Raw genomic sequence first — 20,580 nt, 5'->3', positions numbered from 1 at the left:
CATCTGTTTGTGATTTTCTTTTTTCACTGAGGTTATATATATATATATATATATATATATATATATATATATATATATATATATATATATATACACACCGATCAGCCACAACATTAAAACCACATGACTGATATTGTGTAAGTCCCCCTCGTGCCACCAAAACAGCACCAACCCACATCTGAGCATTCTGAGATTATATTATGTGGTGGTGGTGGCGTAGTGGCTAAAGCACAGGGCTGTTAATCAGAAGGTCGTTGGTTCGAACCCCACAGCCACCACCATTGTGCCCTTGAGCAAGGCACTTAACTCCAGGTTGTTCCGGGGGGATTGTCCCTGTAATAATTGCACTGTAAGTCGCTTTGGATAAAAGCGTCTGCCAAATGCATAAATGTAAATGTAAATGTAAATATTCTTCTCACCACAATTGTACAGCGCGGTTATTTGAGTTACCGTAGACTTTGTCAGTTCAAACCAGTCTAGCCATTCTCTGAATGTTGGTCATTCTCTCTCATCAACAGAAAATCCCGGGAGATCATCAGTTACAGAAATACTCAAACCAGCCCATCTGACACCAACAATCATGCCACGGTCCAAATCACTGAGATCACATTTTCCCCCATTCTGATGGTTGATGTGAACATTAACTGAAGCTCCTGACCTGTATCTGCTTGATTTTATGCACTGCTGCCACACGAATGGCTGATTAGATAATCACATGGATGATTGTTGGTGCCAGATGGGCTGGTTTGAGTATTTCTGTAACTGATGATCTTCTGGGATTTTCACACACAACAGTCTCTAGAATTTACTCTGAATGGTGCCAAAAACAAAAAACATCCAATGGCGCGCAGTTTTGGTGGCACAAGGGGGACCTACACAATATCAGGCAGGAGGTTTTAATGTTGTGACTGATTGATATATATATATATATATATATATTGAATCTTATATTTTGAATTATCTACATTTGAGGGCCTCTTTTTGGCTCTTTTGTGATTCATTTCATTCATTTATCAGCATATACTGTAATTCTATTCCAAATTGTAATTAGTCTGTTCCTTACTGAAGAAAGCTACATCCTGGCTTAATATCAAAGATCTTGTGCTTAACAGTGGATGATGATGACAATGATGATGCTGAAGAATATGACAATGATTATGATGAAGAGGAATATGATGATAATGGCATCTTAATGATTTAGGAAAAGAGAGAGGCTACATAGAGCAGCTGTGAGAAATCAAACTGCCTCTCTCTCTCTCTCTCTCTCTCTCTCTCTCTTTCTCTAATTCTGGGAAAATATCCCTCTAAAGATCCAGACTGAACTCAGGGCATGTATGACTCATTAATGACTCTCAACACTCAAAATGATACAGTACTTTCATCTGCTGCAAGAGTTACAGAGCCAGCGAACATCATTCAGGGTCTCCACTCCTTTTGACCAAAGGTTTTCCATAACATTTCCAGTTGCTCTTGTTTACTGGATAAGCATTCATTTAATAGAGATTACACTCACAAAGAGCAATTCCTAGCCAATTAAATATTTAAGCAAATGTACAGTATATTCACTACTGAAATTTCCATGACTTTTCCAGGTCTGGACATCACAGTTCCAAAGTTCCCTGATATTTCCAGGTTTTTAATGACAGTGGAACCCTGCATGTTGTGGAGAAGCTGAAATTAGTGAAGCTACAATTCTAAATGAAGTATATAAGCTCAACTGTTTCTTAAAGTAGTGTAGCTTTACCAGTAAAAAAGTACTTTACATATAGTGGTGTAGCTCCACAAATTGCTACATCATTGTTTTATAATAATGTAAGTTACTTTTAGCTAACTACTTTTTCAAAAGGAGCTTGCCTGTAGTTGAACTCCAACAAAACAGCATCAGAGACAGACTGAAGTAAAGAGGACATCCCAAAGAATCTGATTTAAAGAATCAATACTGACCAGTGCTACTGCTTTATGATCAATGCGTGTGTTATTGTTGAATATTCACAAACCTCTTTGACTCTCTGGATCATGGGCTGCAGCCAGTCTGAGTTTACTTCACAGTGACTGTCCAGGAATGTGAGGATAGAGGCAGACGCTGCAGACGCTCCTCTCACACGAGACCTGATCAGACCTGACCATCACAACACATTCGTAATACATACATACACTTCCCCAAAACAGCAATAATCAAATGTATATCAGATTCCTTACACATACATCACCTTCCCAAACTAACAAGAACACAATATAATACATTAATTATGCATACATCACTGTCATAAAAGAACAATAACACAATTTAATACATTTATTACACAAATATCAGCATCCCAAATGGCTTCAGATGACTTGGTTTATAGCATAAGATGCATATGGACTACTTTTATGGTACCATTTTGGAGCTTGACAGTCTGAAGTTACAGTTACTTTCTAAAACACTTTTTCACAGAAACATTTTATTTTTTGCTTAACGAATTGAATTGTTGCCTGCAAGTCATACACCCAGTGCCACGTGTTTCTCCGTTACAATGACTCGTTAGGGGGAGTAGGCTCTTCAGTTGCTACAGAATTGCAAAAAGGCAAATTCTATATAAATAATACATTTCTATTTTAAAAATGTATAAGCCAAGTAATGTACTAAAAAGTAATTAAATTAATTGAAAACCAGTAACTGTAACTCTGATTACATGATACTTTAAAGTGTAATGCATTACAATACTTTTATTAGTGTAATTTTTTTGACAGTAAATGGTTACTTTGTATTCAGATAACACCCAACACTGGTGTCAGATTACGTTTCAATGTGTATTTCATGTTGTTTGTAATTTTAAAGCGTAGGTCTACTTAATGTTTTTTTTTATTTCACATAATACATTTCGCACCTTTTCATTTATGCCCACATTTATTTGTGTTTTTATTTATTGCAACATTTTATGACATATTTTGAATTATTTAATTAATAAATTTTGGCCATTATATACCTCCATATAAATCCATTTTTGTTGTATGGAAAAGAGCAGCCTGGACTCTGCTAAATATCTCCTTTTTTCCACAGAAAGACAAAAACAAAACAAAACAAAAAAACATATAGGTTTGGAACAACATAAGGCTGAGTAAATAATTTTCCTTTTTTGGTGAACTGACCCTTTAAAATCTTGCACAAGAGAACAACAGCATGTAAAAGAGCAAAGCCATTAGGAGTTTAAACTCCATCAGTGTTTACTGCATGCACTGTACAATATATGAGTTAATCTAGTCTCCTCACGTACCTTCCCGTCTTTCATTTCTCAGGCAGCGCACTTTGGGAATCTGAGAGAGCAGTTGACAGTCTTCAGCTACAAAGAGAAAGAAAGGGGGGTCAGATTACCCACAATGCACCAACACACACCCTACCCACAGTGTGCAATCCATCACCAATGTTTATACCAACTTAATGTACAGTTAGATATTTATCAAAAATATGTTAGGGATTCTGTTCACACCTAGAAATGTGCTTCTTGTAGTTGTATCTAAATGAAAGACTTTGTTCAAGTCATTTATTAATGGCACTGAATCAACCTGAATATATTAGGTTACACCAACACAATTATTTTTAAGAGTTAGTTCAGGTAGAATTAGCTCCTAAAGGTAACAATCACAAAATCAGTGCTGGTCATAATCACAAAATAAACCCTGACTCTAAGTAAAGGAGTATTGCTTCACAGTTAAGGGGTTTATTTTGTGAATTTTTTGCCAAGTGCACATCATCACACATGCTACTTTCCAAATAAATAAATAAAAGTACAAGAAATATTGATTTAAGTCTGCTTCGCATCCAGGTCCTGATCGCTCTGTCTGCGTTTATTTTATGATAACAACCGGCTGACTGTATATTATCCCTTTCACAGCATGTCAGTTCAAATGCTCAATATTTGGCAAGCACAGCATTTAAAGGAATATTCCGGGTTCAATTCAAGTTCAGCTCAGTCGACAGACAGCATTTGTGGCTTAATGTTGATTACCACAAAAAATTATTTCAACTCGTCCCACCTTTTCTTTAAAAAAGTACAAATCGAGGTTACAGTGTGGCACTTGCAATGGAAGTGAATGGAGCCATTTTTTGGAGAGTTAAAAGGCAGAAATGTGAAGCTTATAATTTTTATAAATAATTATTCTGTTAAAACACAGAGGTGTTAAGTTGTTTACATTGTAATCTTATTTTAAAACAGTATTTTAGGGTTTTAGTGTTTGTTGACATCACATCGTCATGGAAACAAAGTTGTAAAATTGGCTATAACTTTTCACAGAAAGGGCTAGTAAGAGATTTATCACACTAAAATCATGTTTACATGAATATTGTTTAGGTCTTGTATCTATACTTTTGAAAAAATTAGCAATTAAACATTCAAAAATTGTCCCCCCATTCACTTCCATTGTAAGTGCCTCACCGTCACCACGATTTTTGCTTTTTTAAAGAAACGGATGGATGAGTCAAAATTAATTTTAGTGGTTATCAATATTATGTTACAAATGCTGTTGATTGAGCTTAACTTGTATTGAACCCGGAACATTCCTTTTAGGCCCCCTTTTCAGTCATCTTGTTCTAACTACATTCCAATCATTTAATGCATTTATAAATGACTTATTAGTTATTAATGAACCCCTTTATGTTAAGTGTTTTATTCTGTGAGAAGAAAGAGACTGCAGAGTCATACGAGTGGTCATTACACAAAATGCCGGAAATGACCAATCGCAATCAAGTATTCCAGGAGCTGCTGATAAGTGTGAGTAATTTGTGAATGAGAATATCTATGCACAAAGACACACTCTGAGACGCAATCTAAGTCACAGGTCCGTAGCCAGCCTATTGAAAGGGGGGGTTCTTTTTTCAAACAGTGGACCTTTTTGCAGTTTTTGTATTTAATTATGAGGTTCAAATACTTCATTTTGGTGACCTTTTATGCACTAATTTGTGCTGGATTAGCTTGCCTGCTGGTTAACGAGCACGCTTTTTGATGCACCTAAAATATTTACTGCATTGTTGTCAAATGCTTCCTCATGTAACACCTTTGTCAGTCCATACACAGTTCATAAGTTTAAAGACCACACTAACAACAGAATAGATTTAATGAACTTTACTGAAATATTAATAATAATTCTTCTCATCATCATTTCTTGACTCTCTGTCAATGCCTCTTTGCTTGTTGCTGTATTTGTCTTGACACTTATGGATTTAGTACACTGGTATGGCGTTTAATTTTGGACAAAACAGCGCAAGTGCAAAAACACAGCGCGCAAGTGAATTTCAACAGTGTGAGCACCATGACACAGCTCGCACGTAAAATTTAAACCGGCAGAACTTGCAAATCACAAACTCGAGCACAAAAAATATGATTGTGCACACAAATTAACAAGTCCCACACACGCGCAAGTTTTTTTCTGCACGCGCGCAGAACTGTACACACGCCGAAGTTCTTTTCTGCACACAAATCGGTTTTGACACTCAGGGCGGGCCGCATAAAAACACTCAGACTAACTCACATTAAGACATAACACTCTCACATACTAGGCATCAGTAAATCAATTAAATCATTCCAGATAATTTACCTCAAGCGGTCTGCTTTGAAGTTCTCAGAGGAATAAGATGTGCACCGAAGGAGAAGCATTTCCATTGGCTCCAGTCTGCCGGTATTGGCCAATCACAAAAGTCGATATTGCACAGCCAATATCACTGAATATCCAACTATGTTTTATTATTAATTTAATTAATAGCCAGTTTATATGGCTATTATATTGTAGACTATTGAGTGTATAAAATATAGAAATTTTAATAAAATATATATATATATATATATATATATATATATATATATATATATATATATATATATATATATATCATATAGTATGCTATTCACGTTGCTTTGAAAAGTGTATGCGAGCACTCTCTGAACTACACACACACACACACACACACACACACACGTCCAGCTACAATATTAAATCATATTAATCTGAAACAGCAATCTAGAATATTTGTCACAAGCATTGATTAAAACAATGATGACAATAATCACATAAAAAAAAAAAAAAAAAACGACTTAAATTCTGGACCTTTGGCAGTGAGGGGGGGTTCGTTCGAACCACCCGAACCCCCCCTGCCTACGGGCTTGAGTCATGTCCGCGTGTGACCTTTGAGGAAGGATTAGTTACAGCACGATCACGCTGCTAGAAGTAAATCTAGAACTCTGAGTAACTACAGCGAGAAGAGAACCACTGACCAGCCAGACTATTCACTCGATCATATATGTGTGTTTGTATGCACACAAAAGCTCTTCTGGTTTGTATTACTGAACATGTGTGTGTGCATGCATTAAAGAAAGAGAGGACGAGTGACAGATGGCGATGGGGGAGAGTAGACCACAGATTACTCAGGGGACAAATCACACTCTCTCTAATGCCAGATGCTATGAGTGAACTAACGGACAGATTTCACTTCATGTTTTCACTGTGTTTGTCAGTTAGCATGTGTCTAAGAGAGAGATGTGAGTGGGGATTATTGTATAGATTTGGTTTGAAGGAAGTCTGACATTTATATTCAGTGTTAGTTCCAAATAAATATACAAATCAGAGATAAAAGAGATGAAATAAGACATATTCTCAGAATTGATAATGTAAGATTCAGTGTGATTTTTGCTATTCACAGATCTGTGTCATATGTGAAGTGGAATTTTTTTTTTCACATTCAACTGCATTATGATCATAACCAGAAAGAGACTAACCGACAAACAGACACGAACAGAGCAAAGAAACTTGACTTGCATACTTGCAAGATAATAGCAATGCATGCAAATAGAATAGTGTAAATGTTTTAGGTAGGTTTCTGTTCTAAGTCAATGAAATGCTGCATCAGAGTCCCTTTGCTGTTGTGTCTTGATTTCAGTCAGCTGTGTGTGAAAATCAACGCATAAAACAACACCATCTATGCAGTGTAAATAGATACAAGAAAGAAAAGAATCCCAGTTCAGAAAGCAACTAGACGTACAGTAAGAAGAAAACAGAACAATCACAATTCTGTTTGCAAATATTTATGATGTCATGGTCATTACATTTTAAAAGGTGAACATTCAATGGCAGATTTCACACTTTATACGTTAGAAAATAAATATTAAAGTTACAAAAAACAACAATAAATGGTACACCTAGGGCTGAAATTGTCTTTAAAAAAAGCTTGAATAGAATCTGTTCATTAATTAAGTGCAGAAAACTACACAGTGAAATGTATTTATTTTTTTTAAATATATATAGGCCTATATATAAAGGAAAAAGAAAGTAAAAATGCTACAGAAAAAAAACTGTTAATTAATTAACCTTTCCATGTATGGGGAATTTTTTATTTATTTAATAAGACAATAAATGTAATTTTAAGAGTGAACATTTGAAAAAAAATAATAATAAAAATATATATATATATATATATATATATATATATATATATATATATATTATAAATAAATAAAAGTATGATTTACCTTATTGTTAACAGTGAAATGTATATTATGTTTAACAATACTTGTTAAATACAGAAAAATATTGTTCAAATTATTGTGAAAACATTAACTGGCCATTCCCAGAAGTTCCTGTGTAACGCATCATGATTGTCCATTTTTTTTCTTAATTGTATTTTACTTTTATTCTGTATTTATCCTGATTTACAAAATCCTGATTTACCCTCCAGAACACCAAAGCTCATTTCTCTGCAGGTTTACATGCTCGCCAGCAAGCACATTCTCTGGGCTATAAAACACAAAATGCAGACAGCGCGGACAGAACGGAAGCTGTCAGGAAACGCTGCAGTTCCAGCATGTAGTCTGGCAGTGACTCAAACTGGTGCAGTGAACCCGTCAGGACAGGCGCGGGTTGGCATCTCTCCAACTAATTTGTTAGTGGTAATTACAATGAATAAACAGATAAACGGTGGACTTACTGTGCACACAATCACATTTAACAAATGCACCCAATCACCTGTTCAGGAGGGCTAATCAGATTTGTTTCAAACTACAGTAGCAACCTTTTATGCTAGGTCAATTTTATGACTTAATCTAACATATCTAATAGTTCTAACAACAAAAAAAACCTGGAATTTGTGCTTCTAAAGCTTTGAAACACCAAAGTGTACAGTACTCGAGGAAAGTGCAACAGACTCATTTTGTGAGGTGTATGTGGTCGCAATGCCAAGGAGAACACACAGCTTGATTCAACACACTCAACACATGCTCTCGGCAAAGGGAAAATCACAGTCGCCAATTTTATGCCTCACTTTAGCATTAATCACAGCAGAGCTACAATTCAAATTGTGCTGTTTGTTTTGCTCACCATGACAACAGCAGGGCGGGTTCAGTCTCGGATCGTTTGCACACATAAACCGAACAAGATTCATAAAGAGCTCTAGAGCTCAACTGTATGTCGTGAAAGGTCAACTATTGAACACGTACAAAAGCACCAAACACTTCGTCGCTGCTTTCAAACGGTTCTGTGCATGATTGTATGAGTGTGTATGTTTGTGTCTGTGCTCCAGAGTTGCAGTGAAATGAAGCTCTACTTACGGTCGGAGCTAAAGTCATCCACGAGAATAATCTCTTGAATCAAGTGAGGCGGGCTTCTCGTTAGTACACTGAAAGAAAAACAGCAGGATACAATGGGATAAAGATAATGAATGCCCTATACATATTAAAAAGTTTTGAACTAAAAAAGCTTTATGATGTAGTGAATTATCATTTTGAAACATATGTATGAAATCATGAGCACTCACAGGAGATGAGGACTCTAGTCATATCAGTAACCTTATAAAAGCTGTTTTATTAGACATGGGGCAGGGGCGCACTCATGGGGGCTGCTATTTTAGAATCACATGACCAGCTGAATCTCAGTACCAATTTTGTTATTGGACACTTTCACTCTTGGATGAAATGAATCATGGCTGATTGTGATTAGTGAATTTCTACAATGTACATTTCTACATGTAACATTGATTTTGAACAATGCTGCATCCACACCACTAGGTGTCACTGTAAGTCCAAGATGACACAAACTTTAAGTAAAAAGTTACCGAGTGCACCTTTAACCGAAAATATTTGTTGATATATAACAATCAGTTCTGATTGCAGATTTCAATAATGTCACCTTATGGTTATTTAGTTTAGTTTTTGCTACATGGTTTTGCAACAGTAACCATAGTTTAACTGGGGTATTTGTAGTAAAGGGTTAAAAGAGGTTGTAATAGGGTAAAAAAGGTTAAATAAGTAAAAAATCTATTTAACAAATGTATACTTAAAGTGCACCTATTATGGTTTTAAAACATGCCTAATTTTGTTTTAAAGTTCATATACAATAGATTTACATTCATCCAAGGACAAAAAACACTTTCACTTGCTCGTAATTTAAATTGCAGCATTTCCTTTTTTCCCAGTGTCAAAAACGACTCCTTCAATGATCCGTTCTAAACTCCTCCTTTCAGAGAGCCTACTCTGCTCTGATTGGTCAGATGTCCCAGTCTGTTGTGATTGGTCTACCACTTGGTGTAGAGTGTTTGAGGGCGGGTCAAAGTAGTTCACGAGCAGCCAATGAAGATCAGAGGCGGGTTTTTTGTTACCAAATGTCGTAGGTTAGTACAGGAAGTTAATCTGGAATTACTAACGACTCGTTTCAGGTGTTCAGAATCAGTTCTTTCTTTTGAGAGGCAATAACTCCATTTGTTGTGCACTTTGATTTTTGAAACGTTGCAGAATTTTACATTCACAAACAGCTCTATAACACACTACATGAAAGGAAACATTTGAAAAAACAAAATAGGTGCTCTTTAATACTGTAAACACTTATAAACTAAAATAACTGAATCAATACATAGTGATAAACAGCAGCAATTAACACATTATTTACTTAAATAAAGAACGCAAAGTCCCTTTAAGGCTGTGAATCTGTGAATCATTTATGTGAACTACTTCAGCCAACTCACTAAAATGAGTTCACAATGATAAATATAAAGGAATCGTTTATTTGAACTGGTTCATTTACATGAACTGTCCATAAGAATAGATTTACTTAAACGATTTGGTTTTCCCAGCACGACAGGACAGTTCAGGTGAGTGTGTTTGATTACTCCATCGGCTGCAGATTCCAGAATTCAATTGTGATGATGCATACGTGGAATACTCCACACATTGATAGATGTTAAACCACCAAAACGAAAAACGAAAATCCGATTACAAAAAGCATCTTGAATGACAAACACATCTTGTATATGACGCTGAGTGATCTTTGTCACGGATATTAAAAAATATGGAGAAAACCAAACTGATCTCACTGTGAATTGCAGCTGAAATTGGTTAAATGTCCACAGCGGGGCGCCAAAAGCGAGTTGCATTTTAAGTTGTAAATTATGTAATACAGGCAACAGGAATGCTTATTTTACTTACTCTACCCCATAACCCAAACCATAAAAGCAACCTCTGAATCGCATTCATCATTCATTTTGAAAACGGTTCCTTCCACTGTACCAGAATTTGTGCTTCTTAGGGTGCTTTTCAGTCACGCTATAAGAAATGGTGAAGACAACTGAATTGATCCAAAGGGGACTGATGGGAGATGGCAGTATGGGGTCAATTTCAGAATACTGGAACAGTCGGTATCAACATTTCAGTTTCCTGTGTGATCAGTGCTGAGACAACAGCTTAATAAATAAAATGTATTTTGTTAAGGGCTGTGAATCGCTAAATGTTTTTTATTGAATTAATTATGTGATGTGCCGATTAATTAATCAAATTACTTGCAATAAATCTCATATATCAAAAATTACTGAGAAAAACTCGAAGAAGATAAATATGAAAATAATTATTATAAACATAATACAAATATAAGAAATAAACACAACCAATAAAAATAAAGTTATATTTAAAACACAACATTTTAAATACAACTTTACACAAGTAAAGTTGAATTGTTATTATATTGTTTCTTTTATTTCCATATCATTAAACACAATATATTTTGCAATTGAGCTGCAAATGAATATTTAGCAAATTAATTTCATACATCTTACATTTTCTTTCTTCACGTGACATTTGGCAGAGGTGGCAAAGACTTCATTTTGGACACTGGTTGGCAGTATAATCGGTCTTTTAATACTGGACTTTCTCTTCATGTATGTGAGTCCCGTACAGCTCTAGACACCGGCATGTGTTCTGTATAATGCTGTGTGGGTTGTTACCTTTTAATAGAGCGCAGCAGGGTGGACCGCGCCTCATTGTGAAAAGTGATGATAATGCTGGTGGGCGGCAGGTCAGGGTCAAAGGTCATGGAGGCACATCTGTAAATGCAGCACACAGACAAACAGAAAATGTGAAGGTTCCATTGTCAGGGCTATGCGTGCTGAGGCAAAACAATGTATAGCATACCAAATACACATAAATCATCATATTGATTTGGCAACCCATGAGCATACACAGACATAATATTCAGATTTTTTTTGCAGTGATTGTGAATATTCTGTGGAATGTGGATTTGCATTTTTTTGTAGAAATGCTATAAATGTTTTTAATAAATGTATTAAACCAACATGAACACAAAGATGATTACATTTCTTTGAACTTGACACAAGTTTTTTAAAGTAAATTATTAAAACATTTCTCATTTTTAAGACCTCGGACATCTTTATTTTGACCTACATACAGTATAATCTGTTGTGAGTTCATAAATGTCTGTATGCATTTTTGTTTATTTGTAGTCTGTTTCTTGTGTGTGTGTGTGTGCTGTGTGTTACCTATAGTGTCGTGTGTCTCTGATGGCACGTTCACTCCCCAGTCTGTCGCTCTCCTGCAGGTTGAAGGCATGTTCTCTGTATGGATCCTCGCCAGCTTTCAGCTGTTTACCGGATAGGAATGCTTTCTCATCAAACAAACCCATTAGCTGAGCCTGATGCTCAGACTTTGGTGCGTGAGTCACCTGACATACAGACACACAGAGAGAGACACACACAAAGAAGTACACATGCTGTAATACCTGCTAGTGCTGCCAAAAGAAACTGTTAAAGTCTCTCAGTGTCTCAAAAGCTTAGTTTGCAAAAGTAGTAACACAGAAGAAACACTACTACCTTATTGATGGTGTTTTTAAGGAAAGCATCACTATTAATATTGGTAATACTTGACATTGAACATACCCCTGTGCCCAAACCTTTAGCATAAATCTTTAGCGTGTAACTTGTCCCTCACTCTATGTGTTACAGACATGAATGATGTACATTGAGTAGATGTGCAAGGAAGTTTTAATTATCCACCACAACAATGTGCACAGAAAACTGAACTAAAATAATGTTTCCTGCCCATTCAGTGGCACCACAACACCGCTACTGAATCTATAGAGCGAAAAGTAAAGTGCTAACAAGGTAGTCCGATTCCCAAACAAATTACTGTTTTGAGCCTCCTCCTTTTAATGAATCAACAACTACAACTCGGCCAGTCCAGTTTTGTCCGATTACCAAAGAAAGGACTTTTTTGAGACGACTCTTTTTAGTGAATCAACAATTTCAGCAACGAATGACTCCTTTGAGACGGCTCTTTTTAGTGAATCCAAAACTACAGTGTGAACAGTGTTTGCCCGATTCTTAAACAAATGACTTTTTGGAGCTGGCTCTTTTTAGTGAATCAACAACTACAACACGTCCAGTCCAGTGTTGTCCGATTACCAAAGAAAGGAGTTTTTTGTGACGACTCTTTCTAGTGAATCAACATCTAGAGCGCGTTCAGTGTTTTCGATTCCAGAACAGATTACTCTTTTGAGCCGCTCTTTTAGTGAATCAACAACTACAGAGCAATCAGTGTTGTCCGTTTCCCAAACAAATGACTCTTTTGAGCCTGTTCCTTTTAGTGAATCAACAACTACAACACGACCAGTGTTGAACTATTCCTGAACGAATGACTCTTTTGAGCCTGATCTTTTCAGTGAATCAACAACTACAGTACGGCCAGTGTTGTATGACTGCGGAACAAATGACTCTTTTGAGACAGCTCTTTTAAAGAATCAACAACTACAGCGCGATCTGTGTTTTCCGATTTCGAATAATGGATAACTCTTTTGAGCCGGTTCTTTTTAGTGAATCAACAACTACAGCGCGACCAGTGCTGTCCAATTCCCAAACGAATGACTCTTTTGAGGTGGCCCTTTTCAGTAAATCAGCAACTACACTGTGACCAGCAGGGTTGGGAAGGTTACTTTTAAAAAGTTGTATGCTGTAAAATATAATTTGTAATATATTCCATTAGATTACTCAAAGTCAGTACCATAATCTAAATACTTTGGATTACTTCTTCAGTACTGGCAAATATTTTACTTGTTTTGACTACAAACAAGTATATAAAGTATGAAAATTCACTTACATTTATCTTGCTTTAAGGATATTTCAATTCTCATTAAGAATAAGATTTTTGCTGTACATCTTTGCTCTAATATCAAAGGTCTTACAAGAGAAAACAAAGTTGTGCTCCAACCTGCATTTTCATCATAGATATATTGGTTGTAGCTTTCTATATGATAAGGCTACATTGGTTAGCATTTCTTGTAAAAATACCCTAACCTCATAAAAACATTGACAAGGCATGTAATCGTGTATATATTGGATTTATGTTTGATCTGCCAAAGTGTTTCGAACTGTTTTTTTTTTGTTAAGCTGTAGAAACGTGATGTAGCTCCTCTATTAATCTCCCAAGGGAAAATTCCTCAATGACGTCATATCCAACTTTTCACTCACAACAGTATGAATGTGACACATCTTAAGAAAGTGTTTCACTGCTGTTCGAAAGCTCCTCAGATCGCATCGTTTATATGGATCAATGTTTTCCAACTGAATAGTCTAAACATTAAATGAAACAAAATACAATAAAATGCAAAGTAAAGTAATCTCTTCAGTAATCAAAATAATATTTTAATGTAACTGTATTCAGACCAGTTTTATCCAATTCCCAAACAAATTACTCTTTTGAGTCGGCTCTTTTGCTATTTAACAACTACAGTGCAATTAGTGTTTTCAGATTCCGAAACAGATGACTCTTTTGAGTCGGCACTTTTTAGTGAATCGAGAATTAAAGCGCGACCAGTGTTGTCCGATTCTGGAAAAAATACTCTTTTGAGCTCTTTTGAGTTCCTTTTAGCGAATCAGCAACTACAGCTAGACCAGTTTTGTACAATTCCCAAACAAATTACTCTTTTGAGACATCTTTTTTAGTGAATCAACAACTACAGCATGATCTGTGTTTTCCGATTACGAAACGGATGGCTCTTTTCAGTGAATCAGCAACTACAGCACGATTAGTGTTTTCCCGTTAAAAAAAATTTATGACTCTTTTGAGACGGTTTTTTAGTGAATCAATAACTACAGCACGACCAGTGTTGTCCGATTGCCAAACAAATGACTTTTTAAAACTTTTTGTACAAAGGAGTTAACATGGTCAATTTCACACATGTGCTTATATTTGATTAGTTAACTATAAATACTAGGTCTGGGAGTTGATTCCAAAAAGAATTGATTCTTCAATTCAGAGACTCATATTTGTTTTTTAGAATAGAAATATTAATAGAAAATATCAAATATTTTTTGTCATTCATACAGTGTTAATCTTAACAATGAAATTAGTGATGCAAGTGTTCAATGACGAAGGTTTTTTTTATTTTGTCAACGATAAAGAGGAGACGAAAAAGACTCTTTATAATGATAATTAATCGAATTGAATTAAAACAAACTGTTGACAAAAATAGGATGAGAAATAAGACTGCAGAAACTAGAAAAACATCTTTACTACAGTAGCGGGGTTATGCACAACATCAGCAAAATGAACCACTTTATAAATGTTTTCCTAATGAGTTTAGTCACTATATCCACAACATATATGTAATATTACTTACATTATAAACTTACATCTGTACAGACAAGCAAGTGATTTTGAATGCTAGTCAAAATTCATAACTTGTTACGCTGTTTTCGTAAAACAAACGTGCCACAAGCATCATGTGAAATCCTAATACAGTATAGATTGTTTAATTGCACTGTTGATTGTGAGATTTCACTATGCTTCCCTTTTCTTTTCTTTTTTCATTATTAATAATTGAGAAAATGAGTCTGGAATAATCTCTTGTAATCAAATTCAATCATTTTCATGAATAAAGTCATGCCTAAAAACAACTAACTCTAGCAGGACATTAGCAGAACTGCACTCATATCATCAATTCTGTGTGTGTGCTAATCTATCATGCACATAACGCTGGGAAACTCGCAGTGCCAAAAGAAAACATTGCTTACTGCGACACTCACACTGAAACTTTGCTTTGCATAAAAGACACTTCAAGTACAAGGATACGTTTGCCTTGATATTTTAGAATGTATTACCCTCATAAAAAGAATATCAGCCGAGACTGATATTACAAAGGGGCCACTGCAAAGAGGCCAAATAAAAAGGGAGGATCTGCTATTGGCTAAAGGCATATAAATAAAAGTGTTGTGCAACGATCATCCTGAGGCATTGTTCATAAAAACTCAGCTTGAATTACAGTTTATCTCTACACATATGGACATCAGTCTTACTTTCAGGACTTGTAAATGCACTTCTGTCATTAATAGAGTGAAATGATACAGTGCAGAGTGCGCAACCATTTCATCTCATTTTACAGGCAGAGACAAAACTCAAATGGTAGATTTTGGTAGATAACAAAATTTAGCAACAGTGTTGTCAATGGATAATAAACTATTTCTGTTTTCAAATATTGAGAAATTTCAAGTAAATTGAGAATTTTTAGTGAATTTTGTTTAAAATATTTTTTGAATTTCAACATTTAATTCTAGTGTGGTAGTGTATATCTCAACTGCTACAATTAGTGTTTTTTGTGTAATTAGTAGGGCCATCTATCAATTGAAATTTTAATCGAATTAGTTCCACACAAATGCCGGTTAATTAATTGAATTAATCACAGTTGTTTGTTGAGAAAGGGGCCCAAATACAGATCATTCAATATGAATAATACAAAAAAAAAATATCATATGTAGGGCCTATAATAAACATAATAATTCACATATTCAGATTGAAATATTTGGCATTACTGTGCATTGATTGATTGATAATTGTTGATCTCAAGCATTGATTAGATGATACAAATAGTGGTTTTAGAAATCAATAAAATAGTTTGATTTATTTTCCTTTTAATTGAACAAGCCTACAGTTGACAGCAATAAATTGTTTACATTCAGATCGTCAATCTGTCCTGTTCCACATGACGCGCTCTTGTGTCAGTGGGTTTGTTGAGGCGCGCCCACTGCCCCCTGCTGACACGGCTCATATAAACACATGTACTGTACCTCCAGCTGGAATTGCTCTGATGGCAGAAACATTAAGTACTTTTATTCCGAAATTTACGACGGGTTGGGGCATGATTAATTGCGTACATTTTTATAACATTTTTTAAAAATATTTTTATAATTAATAGTGAAAAATGAACGTGTTAGATTGAAAGCCCTATTAATTAGTGGTGTAAAGTTTGTGCTCCAGACATGAATGATCCCCCTTTTTTTTAATGTAAAAATAAAATACATTTGTATAAGCATACAGTATATCACATACTGTATATATTAGCATTATATCAGCCACACACTCTCTAATTATTGGTATCGTCCATTGAAAAATCCATGCCAGATGACCCCTAATTATATAAATACAAGGCATTTGAAATTACATACATCATCACAAAAAATAGCTAAACACAATTTTAATTTATTGCACTCTATTGTACTTATTTTTCCCAGAGGCACAAGTATAAAGGGAATGAAAGTGTTTGGATGCATTAAAAATGAATGCTTTTCAAACATTTCTAAAAGCTAAGTGTTAGTGCAGGTAAAGACATAAATATTTTTCTGCTCAATGCATTTTGTTTTCCATGGCACTCTGTAGACATTAGTGGCCATCACATGTTCACTGTGGTTTGGAGAGTCCTGCTCTGTTGCCATGGAGCTGCAGGAGACAGCACAGAGATGCAGGACACATCTCAATATTTCCTCTCCTTATTTAAATCATTGATGTAAGTTCAAGCATCAGTGTGCAATTCCACAGTGCTCATATGCATGCCGTTGATTTATTAAGGGAGTAACAATTTAATTTCAACACGATTCAATTGGATTAGAGCATGTATTCCATGCTATTTCTGCATGCCTAGAATCCATCTAATAAAAATCTGCATACCCAGCATATAAAGGCATTCATTTGAAAGCCAACAGATTATTGAGGAATACAATCTGGGAGTTTGTCCTCTGCCTGATGAATGTGGAGTCAAACTGTGAGGAGCAAATCAAACATCAAACAGCTGTCCTGTAGAGCACAGTTGACTCACAGACACAAGCACAGAATCATTTGATTTGAGCCTCTAAAGTCACCCTCTTGTTTTACAGTTGTAGATGTCAGTACAAAAATGAGTCAAACATGAGGTTTTGAAAAGGCCTCTTTACACACACGTGGTGTGAATGAGGTTAAAATATTAGGAACAGATCTTGTGTTACTAGTGCTGTACATCTCATCTTCTCTATTTTTATTCACAATGTTTACATACTGAAAGTTTGTATTGGCTATTAAAGGTTGCATCACCAAGTTAACAGTCAGAAAATCATGAAGGTATTTCAGTTCAACCTAAAGGATTACATTTCATTCTTAGAATCAAAATGGATATTAAGAAGTCTACTTGTATTAACTGTAAAATGTGAATATGTGCTGTTGTAACCTTAAAGAGATTTTTCTTACTAATATAAGCGGTAAAAATACGGTTGGTGTAAACTGAGGTTCATTAACAATCATATGAAATAATATTTCTGACACGAGAAAAATCAAATATGAAATGTTACCATATAAAGCATATTTTTTGGGGTTCCCTAACAAAATGTTTTTACAATGCTGGAATAAAACTGTTAAAGGAAATCGCAGGGAGAGCCTCAAAGATCATCTGTATCATTTAAACACTCAAAAAAATCTTTTGAGATTTACGAATAGAAATTTCAGAACCAAATTTCATCAAATTAAAACTGAGTAATATTTAATAAAATAAAATAAAATCTAAATATTTTAAGATTTATAAATTCAATTTTGTTTAATGTTACACAATTAAATTTGATTTAATTTTGTCATGAAATTAAAATGAAAATGAAATCTCAAATCAATTTAGTTTTAGTTTTTTTGAGTTTAAAATGAGGTTTTATACTTTCATTTACACATAAGAACTAACAATGAACATTTATTTTTGTATTATTTCTTGGTTAATATATTATTGTTCATTGTTATTCGTGTTAGTTTGTAATATGATGTTAAAGTATATATATTCTTAATTTTAAAAATATATTAGTTTGTGGAAATTAACAATTAACCAAAATTAATACATGTTGTAAATATATTGTCTTATGTTGTACCACTACATTTATTGTAAGATTCCACTTTTATATCAACATTCCATATGATTGAATTAAGTAATCTTTAACCAATTAAAAAAAAAAAATATGTTTTTTTTTTTTTTTTAATGTTATATAGTTCAAAATTACACAGTTGAATTTGGTGGAGTTTCATCAAATTGCTTAAATTATTTTTATGGCCTAAAAATATTTCCATCCATCCATCCATCCATCGTCAACCGCTTATCCTGTGTACAGGGTCGCGGGGGGCTGGAGCCTATCCCAGCTAACATTGGGCGAAAGGCGGGGGACACCCTGGACAGGTCGCCAGTTCATCGCAGGGCCACACATAGACAGACATACACTCACACTCACCTCCACATCCACATCCACACCTAGGGCAATTTTTTTTGGAGACACCAATTAACCTAGCCTGCATGTCTTTTGGATGGTGGGAGGAAGCCAGAGTACCCGGAGAGAACCCACAGACACGGGGAGAACATGCAAACTCCACACAGAAAGGCCGGGGCAACCAGGGTTTGAACCCACGACCTTCTTGCTGTGAGCTTTAAATTAAATAAAATTATGAAATACTGTATATTCCAATGGGAATTGATGATTTATATGTCTTATTTAATTTTAGATCATATAGCGTTAGTTTATAGGCTATATCCTAACAAAGGTAGCGCACGCACGCACGCACGCACGCACACAAACACAAAAGTGTTTTTATATTATTGTGGGGACTCTCCATAGACTTCCATGCATTTTATGGATTTTATACAGTTCTAACGATAATTTCTATCCCCTAACTCTACCCCTAAACCTTTCCGTCACAGAAACCTTTTTGCATTTTCCAGAAAAAAAAAAAAATGTGTTTAGTATGTTTAATAAGTCATTTCTCTCATGAGGGCCACTGGCTGGGCTCCACAAGGTAGATGATCTCAGGTTTTACTATCCTTATGTAGTATAAACACACACACACACACACACACACACACACACACACACACACACACACACACACACACACACACACACACACACACTGTTATTGTATGAATATTCGGTGCAGTCGGTATCACACCCGGTCAGTGATCAGCATGCAGACACGCATCTCAACGCATTCCCTTTATAACAAATCCAATTTTCATCATCACTCACGATGAGAGGAAGGGTTCGCTCCTCCAGTCGCCCGGAGGCGGACCTCTGCCCATGGATCTTCTGCTGAGCGCTCGATGAAGGAGAGGATGTTTTGCTGTCCTGCCACAGGTAATAGAAGGTGCCCAGGATCCAGGCCACGGTAAGGATGAGGATGGCGTTGGCCCGAATCCTGCGCATCATGTGCGGCTGTGAGCGCTGCGCGACACGCTCCGTGTGCGATCGCTTGTCGGTGATGCGCGGAGGAGGAGGAGGATGAAGCGCTGCGCAGTGAACAGTCTCTCCAGACTGGTGCTGCTGTGATCAGCGGAGCTCTGTCGGGTTCACTGCAGGTCCTAGCGCCCGTCCATCACATCACTTAATAATAACAGGCACAGTTTGTTCCCAGTTCAAGGTTTGTTCTGTCTATGTTCTTTTAAATAAACAATTATAGGCTAAACATAAAATTCACATGACATGTCTAGGCTATAGCCTACATCAAATATCTCAAATTATTTTGGCCTGTGCCAACACAGTAGCCTTGTCCTTCTCCACTGTATCATAAAATGTCATAATCTCTTGAACTGATAATACAATCATTTAATAAGGAAATGCTCTCTGGAATATGTCAGATTGGCTGTCCAGGTTGCAGGTTGTTGCACACCAGCAAGGTTAAACCACAAACAGCTGCCCTGGCAGTAGGAGTTTGGCAGTCAGAGAGGGTTTCTCTATTCTCATATGAGATCATTTCAGCCTATCATCTGCTCTGATAATACACTACATCTGTTCCCATCTTAGTATCAAAGTATTTCAGACAGTAACATTAACACTGAATGATGTAAAAGCCATTAAGAGGAGTTGGTTATAATAAATGGAAATGGCCACATCTTATTTTGTGGTATCTGACAGTAAATGCCCATCTACACAATGGTGAGTTGGTTAGCTGGTTTGAGTCATTGTGACTTGTTAAGAAACGTGAATGTTTAAAAATTGCTTTAGTGTCTTTTTGT

General features: G+C 35.7%; 1 protein-coding gene across 2 annotated transcripts in view; it reads right to left on the bottom strand.

The window, feature by feature from the left end:
- The window catches only part of LOC127662907 (polypeptide N-acetylgalactosaminyltransferase 16-like), a 66,523-nt gene extending 46,639 nt beyond the window's left edge, over positions 1–19,884 (bottom strand). For both annotated transcript variants that reach the window (XR_007972933.1, XM_052154301.1), the window contains exons 1-6: positions 19,595–19,884; positions 11,786–11,967; positions 11,234–11,332; positions 8,574–8,641; positions 3,258–3,323; positions 1,998–2,119 (exon numbers count right to left, since the gene is read on the bottom strand). Coding sequence is in view for 1 of the 2 variants with exons in the window: in XM_052154301.1 (XP_052010261.1) it covers positions 1,998–2,119; positions 3,258–3,323; positions 8,574–8,641; positions 11,234–11,332; positions 11,786–11,967; positions 19,595–19,774 (717 nt within the window). In the remaining variant the exon portion in view is untranslated. The remainder of the gene's footprint in view (positions 1–1,997; positions 2,120–3,257; positions 3,324–8,573; positions 8,642–11,233; positions 11,333–11,785; positions 11,968–19,594) is intronic.
- Between the last annotated feature and the right edge of the window lie 696 nt (positions 19,885–20,580).

This window comes from Xyrauchen texanus, chromosome 22 (genome assembly GCF_025860055.1).
Source record: "Xyrauchen texanus isolate HMW12.3.18 chromosome 22, RBS_HiC_50CHRs, whole genome shotgun sequence".
Taxonomy (NCBI): domain Eukaryota; kingdom Metazoa; phylum Chordata; class Actinopteri; order Cypriniformes; family Catostomidae; genus Xyrauchen; species Xyrauchen texanus.
This window is presented reverse-complemented; position numbering and strand designations above follow the sequence as displayed.